Consider the following 19,831-nt stretch of genomic DNA (forward strand, 5'->3'; position numbering starts at 1 on the left):
TTCAGGATCCCACGTGGAGGAAGCAGGGCGATAAGCAGGATCAAAACCTTGGACCTCAGGAGGGCTAACTTTGGCCTCTTCAAGGAGCTACTGGGAGGAATCCCGTGGGCCAGGGCTCTCGAAGGCATGGGGGTCCAAGAGTGCTGGTTGCTCTTCAAACGTCACTTCCTCCATGCTCAGGAGCAGTGCATCCCCCTGAGAAAGAAATCGAGCAAAGGGGGCAGGAGACCTGCATGGTTAAACAAGGATCTTCTAGCAGAGATCAGGTGGAAGAGAAAGGTCCATGGAACGTGGAAAGAGGGGCAGGCCACTTGGGAAGAGTACAGGAATGTGGTCAGAGCGTGCAGGGATGTGACAAGGAAGGCCAAAGCCCACCTGGAATTGAAGCTGGCAAGGGATGTCAAAAACAACAAGAAGGGCTTCTTCAACTACATCAGCAGCAAAAGGAAGGCTAGGGACAACGTGGGGCCGCTGCTGAATGAGGCGAGTGTCCTGGTGACGGAGGATGCGGAGAAGGCAGAGCTACTGAATGCCTTCTTTGCTTCAGTCTTCAGTGCTAAGACTGGCCCTCAGGAATCCCAGGCCCCGGAGGTAAGAGAAGAAGCCTACAGAGAGGACGACTTTCCCTTGGTCAAGGAGGACTGTGAGAGGGATCGCTTAAGCGATCTAAACACCCACAAATCCATGGGCCCCCATGGAAAGCACCCACGAGTGCTGAGGGAGCTGGCGGATGTCATTGCTGAGCCACTCTCCATCATCTTTGAGAGGTCCTGGAGGACAGGAAAGGTGCCCGAGGACTGGAGAAAGGCCAATGTCACTCCAATCTTCAAAAAGGGAAAGAAGGAGGACCCAGGGAACTACAGGCCGGTCAGCCTCACCTCCATCCCGGGAAAGGTGATGGAGCACCTTATCCTGGAGGCCATCATCAAGCAAGTGGAGGAAAAGGTGGTTATCAGGAGTAGTCAGCATGGATTCACCAAGGGGAAATCATGCCTGACCAATCTGATAGCTTTCTACAATGACATGACCAGCTGGGTAGACGAAGGGAGAGCCGTGGATGTTGTCTGCCTCGACTTCAGCAAGGCTTTCGACACGGTCTCCCATAATATCCTCCTAGGGAAGCTCAGGAAGTATGGGCTGGATGAGTGGTCGGTGAAGTGGATTGAGAACTGGCTGAATGGCAGAACTCAGAGGGTTGACATCAGCGGCGCTGAGTCTAGTTGGAGGCTGGTAACTAGTGGTGTCCCCCAGGGGTCAGTACTGGGCCCAGTCTTGTTTAACTTTTTCATCAATGACCTGGATGAAGAGTTAAGAGTGTACCCTCAGCAAGTTTGCTGATGACACCAAACTGGGAGGAGTGGTAGACACACCGGAAGGCTGTGCTGCCATTCAGCGTGACCTGGATAGGCTGGAAAGTTGGGCAGAGAGGAACCTGATGAGGTTCAACAAAGGCAAATGCAGGGTCCTGCACCTGGGGAAGAACAACCCCATGCACCACTACAGGCTTGGGGCTGACCTGCTGGAGAGCAGCTCTGCAGAGAGGGACCTGGGTGTGCTGGTGAATGACAGGTTAACCATGAGCCAGCAGTGTGCCCTGGCTGCCAAGAAAGCCAATGGGATCCTGGGGTGCATTAAGAAGAGTGTGGCCAGCAGGTCGAGGGAGGTTCTCCTTCCCCTCTACACTGCCCTAGTGAGGCCTCATCTGCAGTACTCTGTCCAGTTCTGGGCTCCCCAGTTAAAGAAAGATGAGGAGCTACTGCAGAGAGTCCAGTGGAGAGCTACGAGGATGGTGAGGGGACTGGAATATCTCTCCTATGAGGAGAGGCTGAGGGAGCTGGGCTTGTTCAGGCTGAAGAAGAGAAGGCTGAGAGGGGACCTAATATATACGTACAAATATCTGAAGGGTGCGTGTCAGGAGGATGGGGCCAAGCTCTTTTCAGTGGTGCCCAGCAACAGGACAAGGGGCAATGGGCACAAACTGAAGCACAGAAAGTTCCGTCTGAGCATGAGGAAGAACTTCTTCCCTCTGAGGGTGACGGAGCACTGGAACAAGCTGCCCAGGGAGGTTGTGGAGTCTCCTTCTCTGGAGATATTCAAGACCCGCCTGGACAAGGTCCTCTACAGCCTGCTGTAGGTGACCCTGCTTCGGCAGGAGGGTTGGACTAGATGACCCACAGAGGTCCCTTCCAACCCCTACCATTCTGTGATTCTGTACCATGAAATCATGTTAAATCAATGGCAAAAAACTCAAGTCCCATGAAACAAATAGAAACCTTTTTTGTGAAATAACAAAATAAAATTCAACTTGAGACTGACTCCTTCCTGACAGGTTTTCCTGCTTTAACGCATCACAAAACGATGATAAAAGCAGTCATAGCCAAGGTTTTCAAACGACCCCTCTGGTTCCCAACTGGACACCATCAAAGCACTTCTAGATTTCAGCGCAGACACTGTGAAACTTGCCAACTTTTAATATATGTTTCTTTGGTCATCCCAAATTTAAGACACCCTCAATCACTAGGCTTCTGAAATTTTTTGTCCACCTTTCTCACACTACTCTTAAAAGAAATCAGATATAGATATATGCAATTTTAAAGCCAAAATGCATAACCAGGACAAAACCGAGGATTTATCAATGCCAAGTGAAACAAAAGACTTCAATCAACTTTACACTTTCATCCTGCATTATGGTTTGGTGCTTAGGGTTTTTTTTGTTTGTTTGTCTTCCTTGCTTATTCCTTCTCAACAATTTGCAGGTAATCACACCAGTTATGCCACTGAGCAGGTACAGTCCTACTACTGTCTCAGACAAGAGTCCTGTTTCCCAATCTACCCTTTCAGAAAGGAAATCGAAATGTTCTAGGATTTCTATGACGGTTACAAAATACACTTTCTATTTGTCTTCCTAAACTTCCCTTTGCTGTAAGATTTCAAATCCAGCAAAGGTCTGCCAGCAGCCCACTTCACTGCAATAATGTAACAAATTGTCAGGTACTTAAGCACATTTCTACCACACAATTAAAATATAGGTACATTACAGCTGTAAACCGATATTCAGACTTTGAAGGGTATTTGCAAGTACATATTTGCTTCTCCAGAAGAAACAAATTGCACCTAACTGCAGCTACCCTGGTAATTATTTCATTTTATAATGAAATAGAATGAGTGGGAAAGCCTGCCTTCCAATCTCATTTCAAGGGCTCCATCATAACATGGGTCAGCATCATGCCAACAGCACTTCTGGCAATAAGACACTGCTATTGACATAAACCGTTACAATGATTACAAATACACTAATGCAGTGAAGAAATTCATTACATGCTTCTGCCATCACTGTGGCACTGAACGTGCTAGGCTATTCGTCAGGTCCTGCTTAAGCACAAACTGTAAATGACTAAAAGTGATTATTTCAATTCTTGTACAGGCTGCTAGAAAAATCTCCAAATTTACCAGTTTATGCTCACCTACCAACTCACTCATAAGTTAGCACATAAGTGTGCAGGCATAAAATGAACATGTCTTTGCTGAACATTTAGGTGACGTGATCTCAGCTATTTAAATATTTAGCGCTGCACTCCCCCATACTACAGGAAACTTCTGTTCCACAGCAAACATAACACAGTGACCTCGCAGTCAGACTCTTACTAAATGCAGGACTGTGCTCACCTCCGCTCCCTGCTCTGTGTAGTCTACTATAGACTATAATACTACACACTAGCTCAGTGTAGGCTCAAGTTCAGCAGAGCTGGGAGAAGCTATTCAGACTGGTATCTTTGGTACCTTTTTTCACTTGTCTATTCTGGAATATTCAGTGAAATTAAGGATTCACAATTTATGAGTTTTCCCCATTAGCAAAATTTAATTATTATTAATTATTTAACTACTGTCTTCATAACAGATATTTAATACCCCAAGACTATTATGAAAACTTTCTCCCCACAGTACAGCTTGATGTTTTTGGTTTTAATTAAAATAATAAGAATTTTTTTCAAAAATCCCATTTAATTGCTCTGTATAAAAGCAGGAAAAATAATGTTAGCGCACCTGAGCTATACAGTTGAAACCTCAAATTAGTTTAAAACCTTTCCCTTGATGCACTCTCTCGCACTGCCATCACACACTAACTATTCTCTTGGTGCTGGACAGCAGTAGTCTATTTAACCCTCCAAAGCTGAGCAGGGTTAGCCCACATCTTCCTCGGCACTCTCTCACTGCGAGTGCCTGGACAAGCACAGTTTCCAAGAGCTGTGAGGCCTGTGGACAGCATCCCTCCCAGAGCTCCTGGCACAGTGCTCAGGAGATGTGTAATGCTTTTGGTTCACAGTCTGTATTTATTTCACCCACACACATTTATAGTTTGCTCCAAAGATGCTATGAATGGCTCTGCGGCTGGGAGCGTCTAACGTAGGTGTGTACAGTGCTCCGCTCACCCAAACCTGTGTGTGGTGCTGGACACTCCCCAGCTTCATCTGCACGGTTGACAAGCACACGACCTATCTGCTGACAGTGTGGATGAAAGCAGAGAAGCTCAAGTTACTCTTCGGGGTCACTAAAAAACTTTTTCAAAAAACAGTTTACGTATTTTTCATATGTTCATCTATCAGTGACTTCCGGTGGTTTTCCATGCTTTATTCTGCAGTAAGATTTCACCAAGTTTTCTCTGCTTTCCCATAGCATTGCGGAGCAGCAATGTCTGGACCTGCACTCAGAGGAAGAACATTGCTAAGTGTAATTCACTGTGGCTCAGTTAGCATCATCCATTTTGCCTTACTGCAATTCTAATTCCTCAGAGAATACAAATGGAGCAAAACAGAACAGCAGTTAGAATATAGCCAATGAGTATTTGCTGCAGTTTAGATGTCTACCTTTCAGGAGTCCATGCTGGTGTGAATGTGGGTATGTTCTCCACCTTCAGGGGTTATTTTGTCTGGATTTTTTGTTGGGGGGGTGGTTTGGGGCTTTGTTTCTTTTTGGGCTTTATTTTGTCTGTGTGTCGATTTGCTCTTTTAAACAGTAAAACCTCCCATGTCAAAGGGACATATACATATAAAAGCTGTACTTGTGTTTTGTAACATTTATAACATTTGTACTAATTCACTGGGGTTTGAAGTTCCACATCACTACTTTTAGAGTGAGTTAATGATGGGAGAAACAGAACTATGACCAAGCAACCATGATCTTAGTGGCTCCACATAGATGGTCCAGCTGTCTAGAGCATATATCAGCCATTATTTCTTCAGATACAGGTACCCAGTTTGTGAACAGATAAACAGACAGGGCTCTGAACCATCACTCAAAGATAAATGGAAATATTTTGATTTGGCATGGGAAAAAACCACCTTCACTGCTACAGCTCCAACACTCATATTTCTTATCCAAGTGTTACAAAAGCAAGAAGTGCTTTTATACAGGTGCAAGGATACCTTACCCTTGCTCAAGGTATATACAGTTTTGAGATCAGAATGAATGTCTGGAACAAGGGATTTTTTGCTAGTCTAAGAAAATATTTACAGGCCTGCAAGCAGTTTCTCAATGAGCCTCATGCTGTCAGTCTAAAGGAAGGCAAAAATCCAGGGCAAAGTCAAAAGCCATCTGATGTCATCCACAGATACTTCAGAAACTTTTCGGAAATAATTGGCCTAATACCCAGAAACATATATGCAACATTTTGTAGGCTCAAACCTTAAAATAAATGCATAAAACTGAAACACTGATTCCACGTCACCGGAACCTTCAAAGGAATTTAAAAGAACTGATCACAAACTCCTATTCAGTCTCAATGCAACTTAGTGTTGGATGCCTTAGAAGTCCTTCCCCAGACCTTTCCAAAAAAGCCAAATCTCTCTTTCTACTCTAAAAGAAAAGAAAAATAAGCTAAGGCACAAGGAAAAAAGCTAAGGTGATAAAAAGTCTTCACATTTCCCTCTTTCAATATCTTTCCCTGCCTTTTGAGACTGAATTTCTAACTTTTCCCCTTTAGACATAACTGTATAGCAAATGTTGTTCCATGAATCAATTTTTTATGGAAGTACACTATACAAATTACCTGAAATAAGGTAAAACTCGTATAAGTCAGATTTTAAGACTAATGAATATATTGATTTCTTTCAACTTATCAAATGTGTTACAGAATAAATATCTTAGTATTTCAAAATAAAACATGGATAATCAAAACAGACTTCTGAGAAAGAAATGTAAGGACTGTCTACATAAATCTGACGACGTTTCAGTACTTAGAAAGATCCACACCTATTCTGATACTGAAAGCATAGCAGCTAGAAAATAAATATTTTGCAGATTTGTAACAGCTGGCATTAAAAGTCAGATTTCCTACCACAAATTCATTCCCAATGAGAACCGCAACAAGGGAAAGTCTGTCACACACAAAAATAGACACAACACTCACTCTCCCAATTCCAGCGCTCAGGTATTAGTGTCCACAGCAACACAGCACTGTTTATTTTATTTATTAAGCACAAAACTGTGAAAATATTAATAATGAATGGCATACATGAACAACAGCCATTCCAATACACAATGAAGGAACATTCCCAAACGTACCATGGAAAGAGAAAAAAACTGCAATGTGACTGGGAAGAGTAACGCCACAAAAACTCCAAGCTAAAGTGAAAAGACATCAAGAAAGGCTCTGTACAGGTACACAGAAGTACTTACGGATTGAGGAACTCCTACAACTCTATGTTTCATATAAGTCTCCTTATAACATTTTTAGGAATTCCCCTCCCCCTAACCTGCTCTGTTAACAACAGTAAGCTTTCTTGATTACGTAACCAACACACATGTAAATAGACTTATGGTATCAGCTTGAATCTCTTTCAATAGTACAATTACGTTCACAGGAATCTTCATCAAGATTTTAGTGAACACAGTGTCATCATCTCCTGTTTGGACAGCAACAAGAGGAGTTATCTGGTCCTGAAAGGGACAGCTTTGAAAAAAACTGCAATTGGTGTATAATCAGGAGTAACATGACCAGGAGCACACTGACACAATGCTTTCCTGCCTGCACTGGTTGCCCTGGATGCTCTATGCACTCTGTGTTTTTTAAGCCACATGTTTTCTGTTAGCCAGAAAGCCAAAAGATCACCTCAGATCTCTGCGACTTCAAAACAGCCCTAACAGCTCAGTTCTTCACAAATAATGGAGACATCTGTAGCCAGGACGACCCATGTCAGGAGCTAGATGCCCAGTTGTGAAATTTCACATTCAGAATCACAGAGTTAGTCACAGGTTCACAATTCACACACCTGATGCACTTACCCAAATTTGCCATTCACTTTATTAATAAAAAGGACATAAGCCTTTCTTTGTAATGAAAAGCAATTTAAAACCCTGATGCCCAGTATCCATCCACACGCAGAGATTTTGTCTGATACATTGGAGGGAAAGATACAAACTACAGCTTACATAAAGTACAGCTCCTAACCTTTTTTACACTCCTGATAGAAGATGCTCCAACAGCACAGTTGTGAATGCAATGAAAAGAAATCAGACACATAAAGAACAATCATTTAGTGCACACATGCAAAGATAAGCACAGACAGTCCCGAGTTCAGGCTTTGACTGCAGCACCTGCAAGACAGACCCAAGCCAGCAGTCGGGCCGGCATGGTGCTGCCCCGCAGCTTTTGCTCACTGGCTTGAGGGGAATGCAGCTACCTCTTCCCGCAGCCTGCTCCACACCAGCCTCTGCAGGAGCTGCCTGACAGCTAACTGACATAATTCCAGCAGGTTTAAATGCTTTGTCTAAAAGTAATTCAAATGTTCTTAGAAACAATTTATCACGTTGTTAAAAACCAAATACTTTATTTACCTGTAGCTCCTAAGATTGTGCCAGATTGAAATCTCACTAGTGTTTTACCTCCAGATAGTCTCCTCTATGAAGATGCGTCGTATGCTACATCATAAAGAATGGAGCCAGAAATCAATTTTTAAGTAATGTATTGGATTTTCAGGATCACAGTATTTTCCAGACAAAGAAAAAAATTTTACTGAGAAAGACTCAAACACGAACAATGATTAATGACCAACTCTGAAAAGCTAACATCTTTTAATCATCTGTCTGGACTTTCAGTCTCCTCCAAGCAGGCTGAGTTCTACTGTGCTGAGCTATGGATGCAACTCAGGTAAGACTGCAAAGCAGCTGGGCTCACGGGGGGCTACTCTAAGAGTATGTCAAATGCCAAGAACCAAAAGCTTTGTTTCTAAATGGCAGAAGTTCCAAAAGCAAGGGGGTAAAATGTATTGGCCAAAACCATGATATAGGATCAGATTTTTGTCAACAAGCTTAGCACACAGGACAGAAACAAGTGAGGCTTAATGAAAATGTCAAGGAGCAAGAAAAAGACATGAAAGGTTTTCCATGATCTAAACATTGTTCTGCACAGATGAGTTTATTAGTACTGAACAGCCAATAACAGACCCAATATTCATAAGTGACTTTCTGTTTTGCACTTAACAGTTCCAGTCCCAAGTCTGCTTCTTATGATGTCAGTAGTCTGCAAAGACCCTTCTTACTATTACTGTACTGGGGACAGACAAAACTAGTGATGGGTTGGGGGTGGCAATTTATTAGTAGTAGCTGGCAGCACGTAGCAGTGCTTTATAACTGAACTTTGTAGAGTTCTTGTTCCATTTAATATTAACTCCATTAATTTCAACATTGTTAAAGAAAACCAGAGTAAAGTCATGCTAAAAATCAAGTATGAGAAATGCTGCTAGGGTAATATCACAGGAGGAAGGGTATTATGATGAGCAGTGTTCTCAGCAAGCCTAGCAGCTCCAGCCTGCCCAGGGAGATAGATACAGCTGTAGCATTTTGAAGCTAATGCCCTCTGTCAGGAGCTGCAGCAGCGAAGAAGCCTGCACGCAGCCATTTCTGCCACTCCTGCTCGCTGCAAGAAGCCTTTAGCAGGACAAGACAGGGAGAGAGGAATATCAACAAAGTCGATGTGAAAGTAAATGTTGTTTGAAAAAGCACAGGGACATAGACAAGTAGAACACTCGTCAAACATAAATAGTGTTTTAGTTTTGCTTGGTGATGACTACAATGTATCATATCTTAGCTAATTCAGTCAGTATACTTTGCTGAAGAGAGTTACCTAACCACATTCACAAGTCTTCAAAGGAGAAATACTTTCATGGTGGTGTAGTCTTAACTCGCTCTGAAGTGTTAAGATTCACAGCATCCAGTCTTAGATTTTTGGGGTGGGTGGAATAGTTATTAGAAGCCTATTACTACTACTACATCAGAAAGCCTATATAATCCATTCACAACCTAGAATGTCCCCAAAAAGCGTACTGATATGTCAATCTGCCTTCCACAGACTTCCTACCTATTTCTAAAAATATCTGTGTTGTTAAATAGCCGTGTAGGATTTGTTTCAAATAATATTGATATTGTATACATTGTATGCATGTATATTGCAGCATCTGAATAAAGACATAAAAAGCATAGCATCCTTGTCTGTTGTCAATTTTGCCTGGAGGTGAGGCAAAACAATTCCTCATCTACTTCCTTTTTTACTTACAGTCCACTTTTCCACTAATGCATTCTGAAAGAGTCCCATTCTTATGAGCCTTACCTACTTTGACCTTGTGTCTATAAGGCATTCACTGTAAAGCCCCAGCGTGCATTGTCACAACAGATATCTGCTAATTATGACACTGAATTTATTGTACAACAACATGAAAGTCAGAGAACTCAGCACTCCCAGTAAATGGAAAAAATACATTTACTGTATTTGTATTACCCAAAGATATTTGCAGATTTTTAAACTCTTAGAAGTGCATAAAACATATTAACTATAAGCAACTAATTTCCAGCAGAGATGCAAATCAGTGCCTCAAGAACTGCAAGTGATACCAGAACTCTGAATCACCTATTTATAGATACCAGTTAGCTTAAAATGTATGTTTTCACTATTAGTGAAGGTGGCAAAAATCACTGATTATATTTCAGAAAATGGATGTTTCCTTTCCTCATTCTAGACATTAAACTCGAATCAAGTACTTGCTGTGTAGTACTAGACATACACAGGACATTTCAAAGATGACAAAGATGCAGATCAGGCAAAAATATCAAACTAATAACCTAAAAGTTATGTTCACGTCTTCTTGAAGAATTAAGATCTCTAAGGAATCTAAAGTAAAATATTTTTAACCCTCCGAAACGAAGTGCAGTTATAGCTCTAGCACTTCACAAACACACTACTGCAACACCAAGATAAAGACAAAATCCCACCTTGCATCCAAAAAGCTCTTTGTTACATTCCAAAAGATTTTTAAAGGAACTTTGCAAAATGTTCTTGAACCTCCAGGTCATAACACAGTACTAATTCCTGCTGGCACAGCTCTGCAGTTACCTTGTACAGCTCTCCTATGCAGCGTACTCCAAAACAGCAGTTTCATAAATCAACACGGAATGTACTCATAAAAAAACACGGGGTTTTTTTTGTAAAAATAATATTTGAAATGTTTCGCCTTTTTCAAGTAAATGTGTTTGTTCGTATTTTATTTAATGCATTTTTTAGCATTTTGTGGGTTTGGTGCATAATAGAAATTTCAAAACAATTCCAAACATTTCCAAGACATTTCAATCTCAGTGAAAGTAAAATATTCCAATTTCATCTTCCTGATTAAATGTTTCTGTCAGAGAAAAAAATTTACGTGTACAGTTTTCTGTCTAAGCAGGCTTTGCCATCACAGCTAACATTCCATATTCAGACTCCAATTGCACATCAAAGCTTTACTTTTAAAATCAGCAAAGACGTAAGTTTAACCTCAGGAGACTATGCTGTCTTAGAAGTTAAAACATTCAGTGCTGCTACCAACAATTCTGCTTTTGATATATCAATTTCTAATGAGAATCACTGAACTGAAGTTACTCAACAAGCATTATCAGTTATCTTTGGTGACTTGCAAAACCTTCTACTGATTCTACAGAAACTAAGGTTTTCACTTGAATTTCTATATAACCTTCTATACTAATTACTTTAATATTTTGTTTGCTCCCTGCAACAACTTTCACTTCTACTTTTTCTCCCCTACATTAATCCACAATACTATCATCTTTCCTCAGTTGCAACAACACAAGAAACAGCTTTAATTAGCACACGTTTCCAAAACTTTATCACTAAGTACTTGTAGCAATGTGCGCTGTGTCACAACCCCTCCACAGTGAATAATTTCCTGTAACCAAATAAACGAAAAAAATAAACAATACAAGAATTTCTTTTAAACATGCATTAAATTTCAGACAGAAAGGCAACTGAAGGTTCAAGAAAATACACATTTGTCAATTGCTGGCTAAAATTCCAAAATATTTCATCATTATGTCAGTATCTTAAAGAATTATTCCCAGGAAAAAAAAAAAAGCGTTTTTCCCCTCTATTAGCTGCTCCACATATAATCTCTTTTAACACAGAAACATATTTAGAAATCTCCATGCACATTCATCTGTATGTCCTTCAGCAGTTCAGCATCTTCATTTTCTGCAATGCCCTAAAATAACTTCCTGGGAGGCACAGTATTGTCCTCTTGCACCAAATACTTACCTGTCTCAAAGTAAACTTTTTTTTTGTTTTAAGAGATATTAAGGTCCTTAATTACTGTCTTAATATTTCCTCCCCTGCTTTGTAATATAGTGAAGGTACATTCATGACATATAACGCCTTGTCTCTTCACTGAAAGGAAGATGTGCCTGACTGACTCCCTGTCATTTCAAGGGTACAAGTTTTAATCCCCATGTGGATCAGTCCAGCCTCCATCTTTCAAGACAGAAGATCTGCCACCTTGCAAAGGGTTGTATATTCCCCTTTGCTATGCATCCAAATCACCTGAAAAAAAATTATAGTGCAAGTAAGAGAAAACGCTTATTTGTAGAGCCTTTTCTTAGATTAGGCAGATCAGCAACGAAAGACCAGCTCAAACACTGGCTACAAACTTAGCTGATCAGGTACTGCAAGCAGAACCTGGCTGAAGTAAATGCACTTCAACTACAAATTTGTATTGGATGCTGCTCTCCAGAAAAAAGCAATACAAGAGAACAACTGAGAGTGAGCAGGGTTACAACTTTCCAAAATTAGCCTGACATGATCTAATTCAGCAACGTGAGTCCAACTGCTGCCTCTCAAAGCAATAGTTAAATGAAAACTGTCTGTTACTACTTAATTAATATGACCCAGCCACACACATTAATAACTACTTTTTTTTTTTTAATGGTAGCTTGCCTCAAAGTTTCCACAGAATTCTCTTAAGCACCTAAAGAGAGACTTTTATACACATATTTTATATATGTAGCAAGAAGGCTGGCAAAGAAAGGCCAGGATGATACCCTGGAAAGATAAACGCATCTATCAGTGTTTTAGAATAAAGAAATACCAACTCCCTTTGCTGTGTGAGGCAGTTTCTTTATATCCAAATCTGTGCTCTTATTTAACATAAGTTTCAAAATCCTCTAAAAATTGCAGCCACCATTTGTTGCTATGAGGAGAAAACCCTACATCATTTTAACAATTGTATGTACTAGTAATGTTCAACTGTTGCTGCCAGCGATTTTTTCCATGTATCATGCAAATACATCACCTGTCATACAAATGTATATTCTTAACACTCTGTTGCTGTAAGATTAATTTATCTACAGTGCCAGGAATGCAGCCTTGAGGAAAAAAAATATTAAAAATGGCTTTGTTGCTTTCATCTTGATGTTATTTTAATGTGAATGTTTCATTACAGCAATATATCTATGATCAATGAGGGAGAACATTTACCTCTTTAGCTACTTAAAATCTATTTAAATGGCCATTATGAATGATTGTAGAACTAATTAATTTGTCTTCAAAACAGTCTCAGAATTTAGGAAGCATTTTGTAGACATAAGCAGATCTTTAACAAATCTCAAAATAAATATTTGACCAAGCCAATAGAGTAAATACACATCTCAAAACATTTACCCAGGAAGCCATAGCCGGCTCTTTTTAGGTCAGGTTAAGGGGTATATACATATATTGGCTGAAGTTAAGATGGATTTCGGGAGGGTGGGGGGTGGTGGTGTCAATTTTTTGTGAAAATAGAAGATGGAAGAATAATCAATCTATTCATGCGTGATTTAGCAAAGCATAAGAAAGTATATTTTTCCCAAAAAACGCAATCTTAGGTTGAGGATGAGAGGTTGTTTCTGAACCTCTGTATTTCAGTAGCGCCAAACTCTGTAGGCAAATCTTCAGATCTGAAATCAACATCATTCTTCAACCTCTACTTCTCCCGGCTTCAGGAAACAGCTATCTGAATATTTGCATTTTTAATACCTCCAGACTGTGGGCTCTAGACTACACCCCATCCTACAGTATTTGCATCATTCTAGCTGGAGGGACTAGTAACCAACAACTACTTAAATCTGCCTGGATTGTTGTTAAGATATAAGAGAAGCATATTATGACTACTCAGATGTATGATTGTTTTAAATTACCACCTGCACATTAAGAAGTAGTAAGGATTAAATTTAAGGCTTCAAGAACCTGTTTGTCCTTAATCTTATTATTTTTTGTTTTTATAAAATTTTTGTTACAAGATCGGATGGATTTCTTGTACTTATGCCCTGACCGAATATGAACTTAAAAAAAAAAAAAAGGTATTCCATTCTACATAGATATGGTTGCGAGATGTAAACATGTTACGACATTCTAAAAGATAACAATGATATAAAAATTAAGTGTAACATTTAAGAGAAGAATTGCTATATTTTATGACAACCATGATTTTCTATATCTAATATGAAATCAGATCTTAATTAACTTACTTTTAGTCTTCTTGAATCATTTATAGTCTAGCTACATCTTTCAATACACCACTGTTAATTGTCATACAAAAAATTGCAACCAAAAGATCGTATAAATTGATTTTTTTATTCCTCTATTATTTTTCTGGATGGATTTAGCTCAAGAGCATGACAGTATTCTGCTGTTTCCACAGATCCCTCATATAGCTGCAAGGAAACATTTTAAAAGAATGCCTACAATTTTCCCTAATAATGAAGTTTTAAATTCACTAGATTCATCAGTAGCGTTTTCAGGTTCTGCTAGTTTTTAAACCATAGCGGAATTTCCACTTGTTATTCCAGGAACTTTTTATTCTGGGTGATTTTACCGGAAATCAGCAGAAACACATTTACAAATACTTAGATGTTGGCCAAATTCATCAGGCTTCACATAATTAACCACACACTAGTCACACCTGCTTTGAAATTTACAGGATCATAAATACACTTGCAGGAGGCAACATACCTTACTTTCTGTCATTCAAGACCTATTCCATGTACAAGATTTTTAATGCCTTATCAATAATACAGATGAAATAGTGCTCTTACAGTTCATGGGCTATACTGAAATAAACTTCTGCAGAAGATTTCCCATATGACTGTGGCCTGTTCAATTTAATAATCTAAAAGGAATGGTAATACAGATTGCCACAGCCTGTGCAGCCAAGCTTGCTAATGTCCTTAAAGAATTCTGTGGAAAGACTGGAAGAGTGCCCAAGGTATTCCGTAGGTAATTCAAAGCTTCCCAACAATTCCATAAAAACTGAACTTTGTCAAAGCAAGAAACCTGTCCTCAATGCTGAGGCGGCAAAACTAAATCTCACAGCATCAAAATGGGTTGTGGAAGCAGTCGAGAGGGCTGGAAAAAGGGGCTGTGGAGACTCCAGCGCCTGGAACTGGGGTCAGTAATGTTGCAGGGGTCTTTGTGCCACAGACTCCCTCTTTTTTCACCCTTCCAGCTTCCTAGAACAGCCTCTACCTCCACAGTGCTGCGGGTGTACGCAGGTTTACACTGCCAGGAGCAGCCCCATCTCTGTCGGATGCAGCAGTAGGAGAGCTTTACAAACAGAACACCAGAGTGGCAAATGAGGCCATGCTTGCTGCTGGAGCGGCCAATCTCCATCTCTTAACGTAGTCAAAGCAGACAGACAACTGTGCTAGGTGGCAACCTACTTTGCTTATGCTTATGCCTAAAGCCAAATTTGTGTATTACCAAAATGGAAGGTGACAGAATAACACAAAACAGTTTGAGTCAGTAGAAATGTACGCTGCAGCACTCAATTACAGCTGGGTGAATTAAGGACTGTGTTACAAATTTAATTCTCCCGCACGCACACTTTGCAAGTCAAGCTATTTCTTTCAGTACTAAAAATTCCACTGAAAAATTATCTGAAGATCTTACCACCCAATAAATGAATTAATTCAGCTCGTAATTTCTACCCTTGGAGAAGCACGAACACAAGTCATTTTGTAGGAAACTTGTTTTCCTATTTTAAGGGGACAGAAAGGGAGAAGGAATTATCTTTACACCTTTTTTCTGTCCTGTCTAAATCCCCTGCACAGCACTAACTTCAGTTACATTTGGCGAGCCCAATCAGACGACCATTGCCAGAGTGACGTAGAGTCTGTTCTGCATCGCACAGTGCTGAGCTCAGACACTGATTCCAAATTGTGACTGTCTACTGGCTCTACAGATAGTATTATCAGCCAAAAGGCACCATGTTTTATCAAGTCTCTTTACCCATTCCTACTGTACAAACTTTCCCAGTGAAAAGGTAGCTTTTTTTTGCATGCCAAGCCCTCATTCTGACTGAAATTACTTACAAAGACTCCATCCTACAGCTACTTTTGAAAGCATTAGCATCTTCACTATCTTAGCATTTAAGTTAATTCAAACAATATAATTCCTAAACACAAACTTATTTTTGCGTCTATAGCTGTAAATACTATCCAATTCAAGACATCTTCATTTCAAAAACTGTTTCCATTGATAAAAGAACTCTCAACATACAGAAACAATTGTACCTTCATTTACATACCTGCCTCTATTCAATTTTTCTTCCACAATTCTTACTTAGAAAAAGCTATCCAAATGTTTAGATTAGGCCACTAACTCAGCTTCTTTACATGTTCTTAATTCATGGAACACAGCATAACACTGTGTCTGCTAATCATGATCCTAGCTCTGTAATGGGAAATTCAGGAGTCTGATCCCTTGATTTGGATCCATATGCTATGTTCATTTTACAATAAATTACTTCTCAGATAATCTAATCCAGAAGCAAACTACATTGCTCAAACTAGTACTCTTTGAACATTATGCCAAAATTAGTCTCTACCAGAGATATGCAAAAGAAAAATGTCAGATTTCAAAGCACTGTAAGACTGCTGGAGAGAATCTCAACAGCCTAAGACCAGTTCTACCACTCAAAGCTATCTGTGAACCATGACTGAATAGACAGGCCAAACTTTTCAAAGGTACCATAATATTACTGAACTTACTGGCCTATTTTTAACCGAAGTCTGAATCCTTCTGAAGATCTCCACAGGCTTCTGAAGTTGGCCATCCAAATATCAAAGCACCCAAAACTAGAGATCATTTTGGAAAATGCCACCTGCATTCAGCAGTTGCCTATAGAAACAATTCTCTTGTAAGCATTTAACTCATGCTTTGCAGGGCACTGCGGAATACATAAATGTGATAAACTTCATACGGAAAACCTCTGTTTGCCATTTTTGTTGCATATAAATAGAAAGGTCACAGGTGTCGCATTTTACAGTACCAGGAAAGAAGGATCTTTCTCTAAATTATGTAAACCATGAAATGACAGAGATGGAAACGTCTGGCTTACTGTAAGGTGTTGTATCAGTAGGATCAGGAGGTGGAAAATTTTCTGTGAAGTTGACATTACACAAGTCTGTACTACAGCAGCAGAAGCGGTATGTTCCATTCTGAATCAAGGAGGGGGTGGTTGTAACTATACACTCCTCAAAGTGACACTCTTGTGGGTCTCCTATATGAGACCAGCAACCTGTAAAAAGAGGCAAATTAAAGAATTCTTTTTAAAGAAGGCATAAAATTAATTCTATCACATGGACAATTAAACACATCTATAGGAATCCATACATTATCTACTACAACGTAACACAATGGGGTGTAAAACAATTATTATAATTTCCTTGTCTGACTTCACTACCATCTTTTAAACCAAAAACTGAAGAATTTCTTTCAGAATTTACAACAGCCAAGGAGAAGAAATATGGGCAGCAATAAAGGCCAGCATCAAAGGTGTCCAGCTGTTAACCTCAATACGACAAAACCTGAATTCTTGAGCCTTCTAAGCAGAAGTATGTCATTCCTCACTTCTCTGATACCACAGACACTATTACCACCCTCTGGCCCACAGTCTATATGAAATCGTGACCTAGTCCCCTCCTTAGAGCTAGGCCACAAGACTGCATCTATAGTTCGGTGCTTCTTGTGTAATTTCTAAAAATTCTGTCTTTCCTCATTGTCAACATCACTGGACTCTTTCACAGGATCACCACTTATTTCTTGGTTAATGCCACGACCTTTCTCCCTGCAGCAAGTGTTCTTTCCCAAGTATGGTCAATAGCAGTTAAATGTCGTTTATGCACAAATGCCTGGAAAGGAAAGAGGCAGCGTGGGGGCAGAGGTGAGCAGACTGCTTCCTTCAGCAGATTACCGGATCAAACATGAAACAACAACACTGAGTACAACTGTACAGGATGTTTATAAATACCAGTTTTCATTCAGCCTTATAATACATTAACTTCTATCCAAGTAACCAACAGCAGCATCCCTGAGAATGGCAATTAGAACACAGCTCCAGCAACTGCAAGACCCTCTACCCCTGCCTACCACCATCACTCTCCCTGCAGAACACCAGCGAATTGACAGTTAGTGAAATGTGACAGTTTTGTGCTATAGCTTCCATTTCCTTTGTAAACAAATATCCAATCAATGCAAATATATATTTTTACTTAATGAGACACTTGTTAAAAAATTTATCACTACATCAATACATATATTGAGCTATATTCAAGAAAGTCATCTTCCTCTGGACATCCTAAGTGACAAGCAATTCGAATGTTTTTTTCCTTCAACTGTGCATTGATCTCTTCGGTCTCTTTTAGAAGTCATTTATTTCAAACAAACGTCGTGGTCATATTTCAAATTGCTAAATGGGAAGTTTAAAATTATGCATTTGTACAATGCATAAACAAACTGTCTAGCTTTGCAGCTGTGCATCTTCGTGTCGGCTGGCTAGATGGCAAAAAGCGAAAAAAGTAGCAAAACTACTGCATTTACACTGAAATGTTGCATACCTTGTTTTACAAGATGTATGTCTCCTTCTCGTGTTTTTTCCCAAAGTCCATAGCAGGTACTACCTTTCACGCACAAAATTGTGCCATTCTCCTGCGAGATTCGGCTTTCACTGATCCCATGGTCCTGCTGATATGGATCCTTAAATGCACACAGCCGCTCCTCACTCTGCACAGCTTTTGACAAAGAAAGGAAAATGTTTTTTGTTAGTGATTTTATGCATAAAATATTAACTTTAACAAGGGCATGATTAAGGTCTTCTGGAAACCTATATTCAAATCATCCTGAATTATATATATCTGTTCTTTAAACTGTTCTCTAACAGGCAGAAATAAAAACGAGGTCTATCCTGAAGTTATGTTCATAAAGAGGACAAAAAAGACCCTCAGCAGATGTTTCAAAATAAATGTGCAAATGTCTGAGGTTCACAGGTGCAGAATAAAAATTTCATTGCATAGACTCCATCATCTGCATCATTTGTCCTTAAGCATAAGTTATGCAACTGTTAGCTGGTTTCTTCAGCAACCGCACATGTTGCTGTTGCAATGTGGTGTTGTTAATTGTTTTCAGATCCTAAACCAAGATGATCTTTTTCAGACTGCCATCCAACCCAGTGCCTACCTAACTCAGAGGGTTTTTTCCACTATCCTTCTATTGACCTATCTCTTTTTTCCACGTTATCCAGCTGCTGCACTGACATTTACTTCTTTTTGCTCTGCAATCTATCAGTTTGGGCTCTTTCACACAACTTCCTCAGTGGCCACCAATAGAAATAACTAATGGCTGAGTAAAACCCATACGATAAGACCCATAAGACTGCCTGTAAACAGGAGCAATGCTGTGTGTAGAGTGTCCCTCCCTGTGGTGTGTCCTGCAGGAACATTATAAATTATACAAAGACAGTGCAAAAATAAATAACCGTGATCACCTGAAAAATCTTTGGACTGTTTTATTAAAACAAACCCAAAACCACCCACAAAAAGCATACTGATTTTTACAAGAATATTTAATCAACAAACTTGAAAAATTTAGTATCTTAAGAACTCATATGCTTTACGTGTATGTATGATTACTGCTTTTTTGTTTAGATCACCTCAATGAAAGAAATCAACCCTGCAGATATGCCTCTGTCATCTTTTCTTTAGAGAGAGTAAACACGTGCAAACAATAAACTCTTCAGAAAGGCATCAAGTCCAAGATAAATAAATCCTACATTCACAGTGAACATGATACTTAGAATATTTTCATTCTTCCCTTGAATGATTTTATAAAATGCACGGAAAGCTAGGCGTGTAAGTACAAGGCACTTAAGTATTATTCAGTAGTACAGCTCAGCAACCATCACAGTAAAAATTTGTATTACGTGTCTCAACAACCAGATTTCATCTAGTTCTTCAACTTACATGAAAGCACTGGTAAAGAACAGATGCAATATGGAGTAGATTGGTACTGTATATGTATAAAACATCTCCTCACTGAGGATTTACTTAATTGATCATTCTGCAGCACTGACCTCAAAGAAGCCATGTTTCAGCCAGGCAGACTTACTGCAAAAATGCTGTTTCATTGTGTCACTAGCACAGATGATTGGGTAGTAGAAAGGCAAACCAAGACTCAGATACCTGATTCACTTCTAAGGCCATTACT

General features: G+C 39.7%; 1 protein-coding gene across 2 annotated transcripts in view; it reads right to left on the bottom strand.

Moving 5' to 3' along the window:
• The window catches only part of BMPR2 (bone morphogenetic protein receptor type 2), a 113,953-nt gene that overhangs the window by 40,227 nt on the left and 53,895 nt on the right, over positions 1 to 19,831 (bottom strand). For both annotated transcript variants that reach the window (XM_075429822.1, XM_075429821.1), the window contains exons 2-3: positions 18,187 to 18,360; positions 16,689 to 16,868 (exon numbers count right to left, since the gene is read on the bottom strand). In XM_075429822.1, coding sequence (XP_075285937.1) covers positions 16,689 to 16,868; positions 18,187 to 18,360 — 354 coding nt within the window. The remainder of the gene's footprint in view (positions 1 to 16,688; positions 16,869 to 18,186; positions 18,361 to 19,831) is intronic.

This window comes from Opisthocomus hoazin, chromosome 9, assembly GCF_030867145.1.
Source record: "Opisthocomus hoazin isolate bOpiHoa1 chromosome 9, bOpiHoa1.hap1, whole genome shotgun sequence".
In the NCBI taxonomy this organism is placed as follows: Eukaryota; Metazoa; Chordata; class Aves; order Opisthocomiformes; family Opisthocomidae; genus Opisthocomus; species Opisthocomus hoazin.